Raw genomic sequence first — 13,546 nt, forward strand, 5'->3', positions numbered from 1 at the left:
GAAGGTCCCTTTTAAACTTTCAAAATTCGCGCCAGCGCGCATGCGCCTACTAAACCCGGAAGTGCGTGCCGCGCGCTCACTAAGAAGAACCCGGCGCATGAGAAGAGGAGCGGTGTGGCAGGCGTCCCCGCCGCACCACTAGACCACCAGGGTTAGTTATTTTTCTTACAGTATGACTGCACTCTCAGGTTGAATGAATACATTTTTTTAATAGAGTCATATATGTTTATTTTTATTTTCCTATAGATCACTGATGACCAGAGAAACCATCAATATGGATTCTCCTGATATAATTTTTGTTCTTTTTACTGGGCCTGTCTAGCCTTTTCATGTTGAAAAATGAATTTTTTTTATGTTGACCCTCATTCAATGGGCTTATTAAATTGTTGGTCATTGTAATATGATAATGGGGTTTTGACAGTTGCTCAGGATATTCTTTTGTACAATAGGCTCTATGTAACCTTCAAGATAGCAATCTTCCTGTTATGCAAATTGCACTTCTGTAAACTAGATTGAGGACTGACATGCACTAGACATGCATTAGACACTAGGCGCAGATGTCTTGGAATGCATTTCATTCCAATCTTTGTCGCATAGAGTACAGGCTGGTCTCCTGGCTTCATAGGAGGAGACAGTGAAGCTTCATTCAGTGCTGACATATAAGAACACATTGCATTCCAAATTATACCCCAGAATGCAAACACTGGTTTTTTAGTTTCGCTTGCTATAGCGAGACAAACACAAGGATATTCGGCTATAAATATGAAATGTACATACTATTTGTTCTGCCTTTTTTGTTTAATTTTCTACTTTTTTACCCCTGATGGAGACCTCGTAATGTGAGTGTGCGCCTTCTAACCTTCTGTTACTGCAGGTGTATATAAAACACCAGTAAATCCTCAAAGTAATGCTGCTCTGAGTCCTCTATCATAAGAAACACAGCATTTCTTTCCTTCTATTGTTTACTCATGGGCTTCTGTATCAGACTTCCTGTTTTCAGCTTAAACCTCCAGGGCTAGGGCTTGAGCATGCTCAGTTTGCTCCTCTGTCAGTGGGGTTGTAGGTGCCATCTTGCAGGCGCAGTTGAAGCCAGATCCAAAGGACAGTCCAGGGCTACTACAGGGGGGGAGACCTGGGCTAATTCCATGAGGCATGAACATTGTGATCATTCTAAGGTGTTTTCCAAATGTTGGTCTAAGCTGTTTTCTTTTAAGGAAATAATGTAGGAAATAAAGTTAAGTATAATGCTCACCCTGTATCTGGATATGTGCCATATTGCTCCTCTTCCTCACACTGCCAGTTGGAGTTTGAACCTCACAGGTATAATTCCCAGAATCCTCCAGCTGAGCTGAGGGGACTCCATATTGGCTGGATAAACTGAATCCCTGCACATTGTGCCCATTTCTGTAGAAAGCAAACTGTAGCTCTGTAGTCTCTCTGTGTGGGCTGAGCTTTGTGTCACATGTTACAGTCAGTACTTTTCCTTGCTTTAAATGACTTTCATTTACTTTTGCCACTGGTTTGGAGAATAGCTCTGAAAATAAAAATAATACACATGATATTTTTTACTGTACATTCCATGAGCAAACCCTCTCTTTATGGTTCCATTTACCTTGCCATGTTCTTAGTGGTTTCAAATTGCGACCCCCTGTGCAAATAGGAGGGTTTATAGAAGTTATTAAGTGAGCTTGGGGTCAGCCTGAGACATCTGTGTTACCCCAGCAGTTAATTATTTTATTATGTTTTAAATGTATATGTTTAATGGCAAAATTTTATCTGCACACTCATGTATACTGAAGCAACAGAGTAAATAAAACCAGAGAAGGAAAGCAAAAAAGCTTCATTTATTTCTTTCATTGTTTGCAAAGCCAAAACCAGGAAGGAAGAAGCTCCAGCAAATAAACCGCAAACCATTTATTACAGGTAGTGGTTTGTGTAACCAGTACCAGGTTGTGTGGAGCTTGAATTCCTTTTTGGTTTTAGTTTTGCTGACTTAGCAGAGTTGCAGCAAGGAGGAACCAAAAGGAAATAAGACACACACATGTTTGATCACATTGTACAGTCCACCAACACATTTATTTTTCGAACTTTCTGTGGTGTTTATACAAATGGCTTGTAGATGTCACTGTGCTCAAGACTTATACTGTGCATACTTTCTATATGGTGTTAGAGTTGCTTACTGTTGCTTACTGTAGTTTAATGGCTGCATGAGCCTGCTAATGCTCGGCTACCAAAAACATAACAAATTGGCAGCAAGATGTCTCTTCTACCTCTGCAGCAGCCTGCACCTTTTCTCCCAAACCCTGGTGAGCCTACCATACCTTTTACTGCTGGGATCTGTATGTTTGAAAATTATATTATTGCTGCTGACCAAGGGGATATTTCTGCTGCTAGAAAGCTTTACTTATTCACTGCCTGGGAGCAGAGGGACAGCGTATATTCTATACATTACCATTACCTGATGATAGTTATGAAACTGCTCTTATTGCTATAAAGAACTTTTTTGTGCCAAGAATAAATGTGGTTGCTGAAAGATATAAATTCCGCCAACGTGGAGAGCGTTATGGTGAATCCACAGAACAATTTGTAGCAGCTTTGAGAGAGCTGGTTGTTACCTGTGAGTTTGGGAATCTGACAGATGAAATGCTAAGAGACCAAATAATGGAAAAAACAAACTCAACTCGCATTAGAAAGAGACTGCTCCTAGAGCAGAATTTAAACGTTGCAAAGGCTATTACAGTTGCTAGCCAAATTGAAACAGCAGTGGCAGAGGCTAAAACTCTCAGTCAGGGAACTGCTGGGAATGTACAGACTGTGAATTCAGCACTGTGGCCTAATAATGCACAGTCACAGGCTAAATACAGTGCTAAGGAAAGGGATTCATCTACACTTGCAACACCGTGCAGCAAATATAAATAAAAAATACTGCTTTCGCTGTGGTTCAACACAACCCACTGCAAATTATGTTACATGTCCTGCAAAAGCTGTACAGTGCCGCAAATGCAAAAAGATAGGACATTTTGCTAAGATCTGCCGATGTTCATGAAGTCACTACTACAAATGTCACAGTATAAGGTGTGGATAACCAGTGACTGTACATTTTGAATCAAATACTGCAAAATGTGACTTTTACATTGTGAATAAGGGAACTGCTATACCTGGAAGGGATCTCGTTGCTGCATTAAACCTACAATTAGTTGATGGTCTCATTAATATAGCACCAGTGCCTGCTACACAGCCAGTGTCTAAAATTTCACCACAAAGCAACACTTCACTGGGTTGTGCAAAGAACTTTGCACACAAAGTTAAGTTGAGACCAGATGTAAAACCAGTACGCCAGAAATTGAGGTGATTGTTCTACTCTATAAGGGAGACTGTCTCATAGGAACTAAAGAAACTGGTAGAGCAAGATGTGATTGAAAAATTAAAATCCTCTGAATGGGTTTCACCAATTGTTGTAACAATGAAGAAAACTGGAGGTATTCGATTTTATAGAAATTTCTTTTCTAATCTGGATCTTCAGAGTGCTTATCATCAATCAAGTATTAATGCATGAGGAAAGCAGAGACCTCACTGCATTTATCCCCCATGATGGTTTGTTTTGGTTCAAGCTTGTACCTTATGGACTGGCTTCAGCACCGAGTTGTTTTCAAAGACTGATGTCTTCTATACTCCATGACATACCTGGTGTAGAATGCTACTTGGATGAAATACTGTAATTGTCGACGCTCCAACTATGGATCTTCATGACAAGTACCTAAAAAATGTTCTGAAATGCATTGATTCTGCAGGACTGAAACTTAACCTTTCCAAATGCCACTTCAGACAAACTCAGCTGTCATTTCTGGGTCATATCATTTCACAAGATGGATTACAGCCTGACCCTTACTGTGTCAACGATGTTACACAAGCATCTACTCCATCTGATTTCCAGACCTTACGAGCTTTCTTAGGTCTTACTTTATGGTATTCTAAGTTTATTCCCAACTATGCTTCAGTTGTGGAACCACTTAGTGCACTACGACGTGGAACGACTGGTGTGGTCAGAGTCTGCTCAACATAGCTTTGAAATAGTGAAACAGCTAATTGTGAACAGTCCAGCAGCTATATCCTTGATAGACTATTACAGTAAATGACCTGAAATTGCATTTGTTTCTCATATAACATCAGCTACAGTAATAACATTTCTGTCTACAGTCTTCAGCAGAGAAGGTAATCCAAAGGAGTTAATATCAGACAACGGACCACAGTTTGTCTCGTCTGAGTTTGTATCCTTTCTGAGAGAGAGGAATATTGTGCATAGGAAAAATTCAGTGTATTACCCACAAGCAAATGGAGAAATCAAGCAATTCAACAAAGTCTAAAAGAAGCACTACAGACAGCAAATCTTACTGGGAAATCTTGGAAAGTATTTACAACAGAGTTCCTACATAACTACAGAGCAACATGCCATGCAACAACCCAAGCATCTCCAGCTGAATTATTATATGGCAGACAGTTGCACACTAAGTTAAATGTTGCAGACATCAATCTTCCACAAAATACTGTGCCTACAAATTTGTCTACTGCTGACATTGTCAAATGTCAACAAACCAAATGGAAGGCTTATACTGACAGAAAATGTGGTGCCAGAGAAGTAAACTTTCAGCCTGCATCTTTAGTCAGAATTAAGAAACTAGGAATACTGAAACAAGGACAATCTAAATTTACTACACCACTTGAAGTGAGATGCCAGCGAGGACCATACACATATAAACTGTCTGATGGTCGTATGTGGAATGCAAGTCGTCTTGCTCCTGTTAGAAATGACTTTAGAGAAGCTCCATTTGATGAAGGACATTTTCCTACTCCTGATGCCAACTGTAATAGACCTGAAGAAAGTGAACCTATAAGGTGTACTGAGAGAATCAGAAAACTACCTGCATGGACCCAGGACTATGTGATGTGAATAATGTTCATTATACTTTTCATACTTTCTGTACAGCTTGTGGTGTTAGAGCTGCTTACTGTTGTGTAATGGCTGCATGAGCCTGCTAATAAAGCACTGTTATACTGTACTTATCCTCGGCTACCCAAAACATAACACTTTCTTTCATTGTTTTATTTTTCCAGTGGATCGGTGGAAAGAAATTAAAATACAGTATAATAAAGCCATTTTATCATCAAACAAAACAATGCTGTGAATGTTCAGAATTGCACCATACATATTCAGAATGGAAATGTTTCATATTTTACCTTTTACAGAAATATATTCTTCACTAGAATAACTATGATATATGACACCGTCCTTCACTAGTCGGGTGCATCTGTACAAACCACTCATTGTCATATTTGTTGTTCCAACCAGAAAATCAGCATCAGAAGGAGAGGATCCTATAACCTTACTGTTCTTGTACAACACAGCGTATCTGGCAGAATACCCAGGATACCCTGCACAGGACACATATAATTCATCCCCTTCAAATACAAATGGTGGTACTTTCAGTGTAAGCCAACCTGAAACCAAAAGAAAAATGATTAAAAGTGAAGGATTCTTGTGTAGAACATATGGGAGTCTATATATATATAATTACAGCAACTCAATTCTTGGGCTGGGCTTCCAAGCTTTTCACCATACCAGAGACCACCCCTTCAGACTAGAAGGAAAGAGGTTTCATTTGAAGCAACGTAGGGGGTTCTTCACAGTGAGGACAGTGAGGTTGTGGAATGCACTGCCGGGTGATGTTGTGATGCTGATTCAATTAATGACTATAAGAGGGACTTGGATGATTTCTTGGACAGACATAATATCAAAGGCTATTGTGATACTAAACTCTATAGTTAGTATAGATATGGGTATATAGAATTTAATTAAAAGTAGAGAGGTGTGTGTGTATGGGGCTGGGTTTTCATTTGGAGGGGTTGAACTTGATGGACTTTGTCTTTTTTCAACCCAATTTAACTATGTAACTATGTAACTATGTAACATGCAAAACCTGCTTTATTATTCAGGGCAAAGCTCTCAGCACGATCCAAAGTGCAAGCCCATCACAAGCTCCTTTTCAAATTGGCTTTACACATTCTCTCCACTGCTTACAAGCTCTAACCCCTCCATGGTTGAGCTCAAAACCTAATTTTCTGCTTTATGATTTGAGACCCTACGTTTAGCTTCTCAACAGCTGTTCAGAGCCCATTGAGCATGAGAATGCTTAAGAAAATCCAAGATGGGGAGTTTCATGCGACAACTTTGAAGACCTGGATCATTACTATAGTAAAGATGCTGAACCATTAGCCTGGTTCAATAAGTTAATTATATAAAATATGACATGTCTAGCCATACACATTTTTAGGTTTAGTTCACCTTCAACACATTGAAGCTGATATTGTACATGTAAAGTGTGGGCTGAGACTCTTCCTCTAGAGTGAGGTTCCAATTAAATGATTAGTCCCAATTTCCAACATGCTATGTTTTACCATTATCGTTGCGCTTTTGTGTAGCCCTTAGATTATAGTATTTATATGTCCATCAACTTAAATGTCCATATTTCTCCATTGTGCTTAAACTCCATTTGGGTCACTCCCTTTGGTCCCTCTCTCCTAATTCCCTGCCAGATGCCTGTTTACCTCAGAGGTGATAAAGTGCCAGAATGAGGCATGAAATGCATCAGGTGATTTTACACGTCATTGTACCTGTATGTTGAGTTTAAAAGCTTGAAAATAAAGTATTTTTTAATTTTTCAACCCATCTTAAAATTGCTTACAGAGTACTTTAATGAAGTATGCTTTTATTATAATTATCTATCTTGCCACAGTTGGGATTAATGATATTTGCACTATATAGTGTTAATTTTAACTTTCCTATCTCCTCCTTGGCCATTGGTAGTGCAGTGGCTTGAAAAGCTTCCCTCCCTATACATAACAATTCCACTTTCTTCCTCTACCCCCTCCCCCCCAAAGGGATGTGAAAAGGCAGCATGGTGGTCTTTTCACATGCCATTTTGAGAGCGGTGGAGTCAAAGAAGGCACGAGATTTGTGTTTTAGGCAACAGAATGGAGAAGGGAGCTTTTCAAACCTCTCCAGTACTACCAATGCTGGCTTTGAAGACATCTAAGGGGAACGTTGCTTGGTATTTGGTAAAAGGCCTATGATTGACAGCACAGCAGCCAATGAAAGTGAGGATAGAGTTGTTTATGCAAATGATCTGACTGCGACCTCAGAGCTGGCCAGAAGCAGGTAGGAGAGAAGCAGCTGCAAGTGGGTCCACCATAAAAATGGAAATATTTTAAAAACGGTATACAATTTTAAATTGCATTATATTTAGAGAATTACATAATGTAATGTAATGATTCACAAGTTCCCCTTTACTCCAGCCGAGGCCTTATTGGGGACCTATAAAGAGGCAAAATTATGTTTCATTTTTTTTATGCAAGACAGAACTTTATTTGCTTGGCTTTAGTAGCCACCAACTGACACTGCCTAGAGCTGCAAAGTCTGTTATCCATATAAACCCCAAAATACTTTAAAGGGCTTGTTCACCTTTTAGCATGATGTAGAGAGTGACATTCTGAGACAATCTGGTTTTCATTCATATTTGTGGTTATTGAGTAATTTAGCTTTTTATGCAGCAGCTCTTCATTTTGCAATTTCAGGAAATTCCCCTAGCAACCATGCACTCATTTGAATTAGAGACTGGAATATGAATAGGAGAGGCCGGAAGAGAAAGATGAATAATAAAATGTAGCAATAACACTTAACTTGTAGCTTTACTGAGCATTTGTTTTTGGAAGGGGTCAGTGACCCCCATTTAAAACTGAAAATATGTAAGCTTAGGATTGTGTGCAGTATATTAAAAATTAAAGATTTTATTCAACTACTTTATTAGACCCTTTTTTATGTGGTGACTCTCAGCTGCCAATTATAGAACCAGTTGTTCCTGACAGCTGCACATGTGCAAGCCCACCTGGCAAATAAAAGGGAAAAGTTGAACTTTGGTGATTTCAAACGTATTCCAGTATTTTATCTATTATACCCCACTCCCCCCAAATTCCTACCAATGATGTCAGACTAACAAGCCTATAGTTTTCAGTCATTAGCAATTCACCAGAGTCTCTGTACCATTTCAGGCAAAAAGAATCCAGTAAAGTGAAGCAAATTGGTTTGGCAGTGACACAGCTAAGCTCTTTGAGTACCCTGGGATGAATGCTGCCCAGTCCTGGACCTTTGCTTCATGTTGGGTCTTAGTCTTTTATAAAACATAACTAGAAGTATATATTATAGAAGAAATGTAAACAAAACTTACTGTGACTAACGTGCAGTCTGACTGGTTCACTTTTATCACTTTCTGCTGTTTGGCACTGATAGCTTCCCCCGTGCTCCTGTTTCGCATGGTCAATTTTAACACTCTTTGCTCCAGTATACAACGAGAGGATTTGGTTGTCCCTGTACCAGTAATAGATCTGGTCTATTGGCTCAGAGGTATCCACATTGCAGGTGAGAATTACAGATTCCTTGGTGAATACCGTGGCCCAATTCGGATAAAAGCTCACAAAGGGTTTGATGGAAGATCCTGAAACGTGAAACTAAAAACCTTACAACGAACCTTCCTTTATTATTAAAAAAACTTCATGAAATTCCTCTACTTTGAGCCTGAAGGTAGAAACTAACTAACTAATCCTCAACTTTACCCTATCAATCATCCCATGGGCTAAACAGATGGATCCCATAAAAGTGGCACCATACGAACATCACAATGATGTGTTTCCTCTACCTGACATGGATTCACATCCATCCTTAAAGATTCACATGAAAACCTTCATATAGGCAATTACATGGCACATCTCCATCTGAACACACTAGGCCAGGGGTCCCCAACCTTTTTTACCCGTGAGCCACATTTAAATGTAAAAAGAGTTGAGGAGCAACACAAGCATGAAAAATCCCTTGGAGTGCCAAATAAGGGCTGTGATTGGCTATTTGGTAGCCCCTATGTGGACTGGTAGCCTACAGGAGAGCAACATCCAAGGGGTTGGAGAGCAACATGTTACTCACGAGCTACTGGTTGGGGATCACTGCACTAGGCGATGGAGAATCTGTGTTTAAAATTTTAGCTTTAAAACAGTTTGTGCCCAGTTTTTACTGGACATTAGTGAGGGGCGAATTTATTCGCCAGGCGCTAATTCTCTGCGAATTTGCGCGATTCGCCGCCAGCAAATAAATTTTCGAAACGCCCGTGAAAATTTGCGTCCAAAATTCGCCAGCGACAAAATTTTTTTTTCATAAAAACGGACGCCAGCGTCAAAAACGAGACGCAGGCGCCGTTTTGCGAATTTTTCGCCGTTTTGCGAATTTCGCTAATTTTTTCCCATTTTTTCCCAATTCGCCCATCACTACTGGACATGGTAACAGCTCTATGCTAGATGCATTTACGATGGAAGGAGCATGGGTAACGATTTATAGCTCTACATACTTTACTAGTTGCTAGAAGAATTTCTTACCTTACCTTCATTTGATGTAATCACTGCTGTAAAAAGAAACAGAAATACTTAACATTACAGGGCTGTAGGGCAATACAATAAATTATATGTTTTCTGGTGTTTTATGAAACTATAAATTAGTCTATATTCCATGTTTCCACTAGAACACTAAAATGTTGCACCTCCCAGTGATTGTATTCAAATACCTGATACCCAGGGCTGGAGATCCCATCAAGAGAAATCTGCACCAGCCTAGGGAATTCTCAATGGGTACCATGGAGCAATCCATTACCTGTTTTTTTCTTTCTTTGCATGGTTGCGCAGTAGAGTGAAAAGTCAAAATTTAACAAAAAAACACCCCCATCTTTTTCACTTTATTGCTCATGCATCAGCCCTGGAATAGCAAACAAAGAAGGATCAGAAGAAAAGGATTGTTCCCTGGTGCTCATTGAGACGAACCCTAGGCTGATGCAGTTTTCTGCTGATGGAGAACTGATCCAGGGTATCAGGTAAGTGAATACAATCACTACTGGGGGGTGCCAACATTTTTGCAGCCCCAAATGCTTGTGACTTTCCTTCTCCCTTAATTTATAACATTGATGCTCCTGTGTTCCGTAAACAATACACTACAGACTCTGGGCTGGGCATTTTTATACTCTACACAATAACATTCAATATAGCAAATACTTAGAAGTAGGAACATTGTTCACCCCACCCAGGACCTGTTCACCAAAGATTTCACCGATCATCTGAAGAAGGATTTTTTAGGGGCTTTTGCCCTAGTTGTTAAAGGGATCCTGTCATCAGAAAACATGTTTTTTTCAAAACGCATCAGTTAATAGTGCTACTCCAGCAGAATTCTGCACTGAAATCCATTTCTCCAAAGAGCAAACAGAATTTTTTATATTCAATTTTGAAATCTGACATGGGGTTAGACATTTTGTCAATTTCCCAGCTGCCCCTGGTCATGTGACTTGTGCCTGCACTTTAGGAGAGAAATGCTTTCTGGCAGGCTGCTGTTTTTCCTTCTCAATGTAACTAAATGTGTCTCAGTGGGACCTGGGTTTTTACTATTGAGTGCTGTTCTTAGATCTACCAGGCAGCTGTTCTCTTGTGTTAGGGAGCTGCTATCTGGTTACCTTCCCTTTGTTCTTTTGTTTGGCTGCTGGGGGGGAAAAAGGGAGGGGGTGATATCACTCTAACTTGCAGTACAGCAGTAAATAGTGATTGAAGTTTATCAGAGCACAAGTCACATGACTTGGGGCAGCTGGGAAATTGACAATATGTCTAGCCCCATGTCAGATTTCAAAAATGAATATAAAAAAAATCTGTTTGCTCTTTTGATAAATGGATTTCAGCACAAATTCTGCTGGAGCAGCACTATTAACTGATTCATTTTGAAAAAAAATGTTTTTTTCCCATGACAGTATCCCTTTAATATTGAAATAGGCGGGCAAATGAGGACAACGCAGAAGTCACCTTCCAGCCTGCAGATGGCAGCATTAGGTAAACCTGTGACAGTAAGCCTGATGCCGAATGACTGTATAAGGGATAGATAGGGTTGCCACCAATCTTGTTTTTACCCAAATAGCCCAGTTTGCAGGAGGGCTGTCCTCATAAAAACTGCCCAGATTCCAAATTAGTAAATCTGGACAGGGGTTTAAAGTGAATGGTGCATCACTGGACCTGCCCCGACATCAACCAACAAAATAAAAGATGTAATGTCTTTATGACAAATTTGTTTGTATATTCCCCTTAGGGATGACATCACAAAGCAAAAACTTTACAGTTCAAAAGAAGTGTTAGCGTTGAGGTAGAAAAGAAAAAGCCTGTATTTAATGCATTCAAATGACATATAATAGATTTAAAAAAATGTTAAATATATAAATATAATAAACAAATTATGAAAGAAGTGTGGGACCCTCTATATCAGAGGAAGTAAAATTGGTTGATGAGAGCAGAAAAAAAATGTAATTTGTTATTTTACTTTCAATCTTTCAATACTACACAGAAGGTTACTGGTTAAATGAAGGAATGTTGGCCTGGAACATAGTATTTGTACCTGGATAGAGAACTGGCTAAAAGATAGACTACAAAGAGTGGTGGTAAATGGAACATTTTCTAATTGGACCAGTGTTGTTAGTGGAGTACCGCAGGGCTCTGTACTAGGTCCCTTGCTTTTCAACTTGTTTATTAATGACCTGGAGGTGGGCATTGAAAGTACTGTTTCTATTTTTGCAGATGAGACTAAATTGTGCAGAACTATAGGTTCCATTCAGGATGCTGCCACTTTGCACAGTGATCTGTCTAAACTGGAAAACTGGGCAGCAAACTGGAAAATGAGGTTCAATGTTGATAAATGCAGGTTATGTATTTGGGTAGAAATAAGATACCGTATATACTCGAGTATAAGCCGAGGTACCTAATTTTACCTACGAAAACTGGGAAAACTTATTGACTCGAGTATAAGCCTAGACACAACTACAGCCCTGTCTCAAAGCAGCGCACATTCTGCCAAAGCGACCCCCCAGTGATCAAACGGACTTCGGGTCTCAGCTACTCGGGTCAGGTACCGGTGACCCAAGTATAAGCCGAGGTAGACTTTTTCAGCACATTTTGGATGCTGAAAAACTCGACTTACGGTATATGAGTTATGCACTAAACATGCATCTTTAATTGAGAAGGTTCTGGGGATTTGTGTAGATAAGAAGACATGTAACTCTAGTCAGTGTCACACAGTGGCTGCTGAATTGGCAAATAAAAAAAAATTGGCATAAAATTGACAAAAAAACAAAATGCTGCCTGGCTGAAACGAATCTAAATCCTTAAAATCGTGTGACTTTTTGTTACAAAACAAGGAAGTAAAACGGTTTTTAACCTTGTGCATTGACTTAGGATTTGGATTTGGTTCAATATTTGGTTGAATCTTTCACAAAGGATTCAGGGTTCAGTCCAAAAAACACACACACACACACGGTAATCTGCTGGGTTTAACTGCAGTAGTGTATATATATATATATATATATAATAGAGATATAGGATCAGGGTCGGACTGGGGGGCACGAGGGCCAACCGGGGCTACTTTCGTAGGGCCACCTCAGGGTCCCCTGCTGCCACATTCCCCGTGCGTGCGCACAAACACGCACCTTGTATTTGCCATGACATACGCCCAGAGGATAAACCCAGGGAACCGGACTCCCGGTGCCCCACCGGCCCTGTCCAACCCTGCGTAGGATCTGTTATCCTGAAAGCTCTGAATTACAGGAAGGCCATCTTCCATAGACTATATTTTTTTCTGTGTAATAATAAAACAGTCGCTTGTACATGATCCCAACTAAAATATAATTAATCCGTATTACAGACAAAATAAGCCCATTGGGTTTATTAAATGACTTTTTAGCAGCATTAAGGTAAGGTGATCAAAATTACAGAAAGATCCCTTATCCAGACCCCCCCCCCCGGTCCCTATAACATTCGGGATGACAGCTTCCATACATGTATTGTCTTTTTTTTTCATCTCTAATTTATCTATGTAACAGAGTAAGTGAAGATACATATTTCTAACAAACAGATAATTTTGTCAGATTAATAAAATAATAAGAAATAAAACGTTACTCACAGAGGAAGAAGAAGAGAAATTGCAGAGGTGCCATACTGATTGTACGTGAGATTCTATGTAGGAACACAAACACGTCCCTATTCCCAGTATAGAACTGTACAACTGTTTCGTTTCCTTATAATCATGTAGTTAGGGCACAATGAATTAGTGCCAATAACAGGACGATCTCAGGTTACAAAGTACTGATGCATAAATATTAAATACTAAGAATCCTGTTTACCGACAAACATGTTGCTGCTGTTATTTCTACAGGAAATATTTGCCCTTCAGTGTTTACATTGGAGATACTGTATAAAAGAAAATGCATCAGAGAAGCTGCAGCACCTCTAGGGTTTAAGAGTTTATTGCTGTTACTAATTAACTGCCATGGGCGTCTTCTTAAAGGAACAGTAACACCAAAAAATGTAAGTGTTTTAAAGTAATGAAAATATAATGTACTGTTGCCGTACACTGGTAAAACGAATGTGTTTGCTT

General features: G+C 39.5%; 1 protein-coding gene across 3 annotated transcripts in view; it reads right to left on the bottom strand.

Moving 5' to 3' along the window:
• LOC121397242 (Fc receptor-like B) overlaps positions 1–13,336 on the bottom strand; it is a 31,198-nt gene extending 17,862 nt beyond the window's left edge. For 2 of the 3 annotated variants that reach the window (XM_041573710.1, XM_041573708.1), the window contains exons 1-5: positions 13,073–13,336; positions 9,480–9,500; positions 8,280–8,546; positions 5,236–5,496; positions 1,253–1,534 (exon numbers count right to left, since the gene is read on the bottom strand). In XM_041573710.1, coding sequence (XP_041429644.1) covers positions 1,253–1,534; positions 5,236–5,496; positions 8,280–8,546; positions 9,480–9,500; positions 13,073–13,106 — 865 coding nt within the window. In that variant the 5' untranslated portion in view covers positions 13,107–13,336. The remainder of the gene's footprint in view (positions 1–1,252; positions 1,535–5,235; positions 5,497–8,279; positions 8,547–9,479; positions 9,501–13,072) is intronic. The other variant, XM_041573709.1, reaches the window with a different exon arrangement.
• Positions 13,337–13,546: the final 210 nt, after the last annotated feature.

Source organism: Xenopus laevis, chromosome 8L (assembly GCF_017654675.1).
Source record: "Xenopus laevis strain J_2021 chromosome 8L, Xenopus_laevis_v10.1, whole genome shotgun sequence".
NCBI lineage: Eukaryota > Metazoa > Chordata > Amphibia > Anura > Pipidae > Xenopus > Xenopus laevis.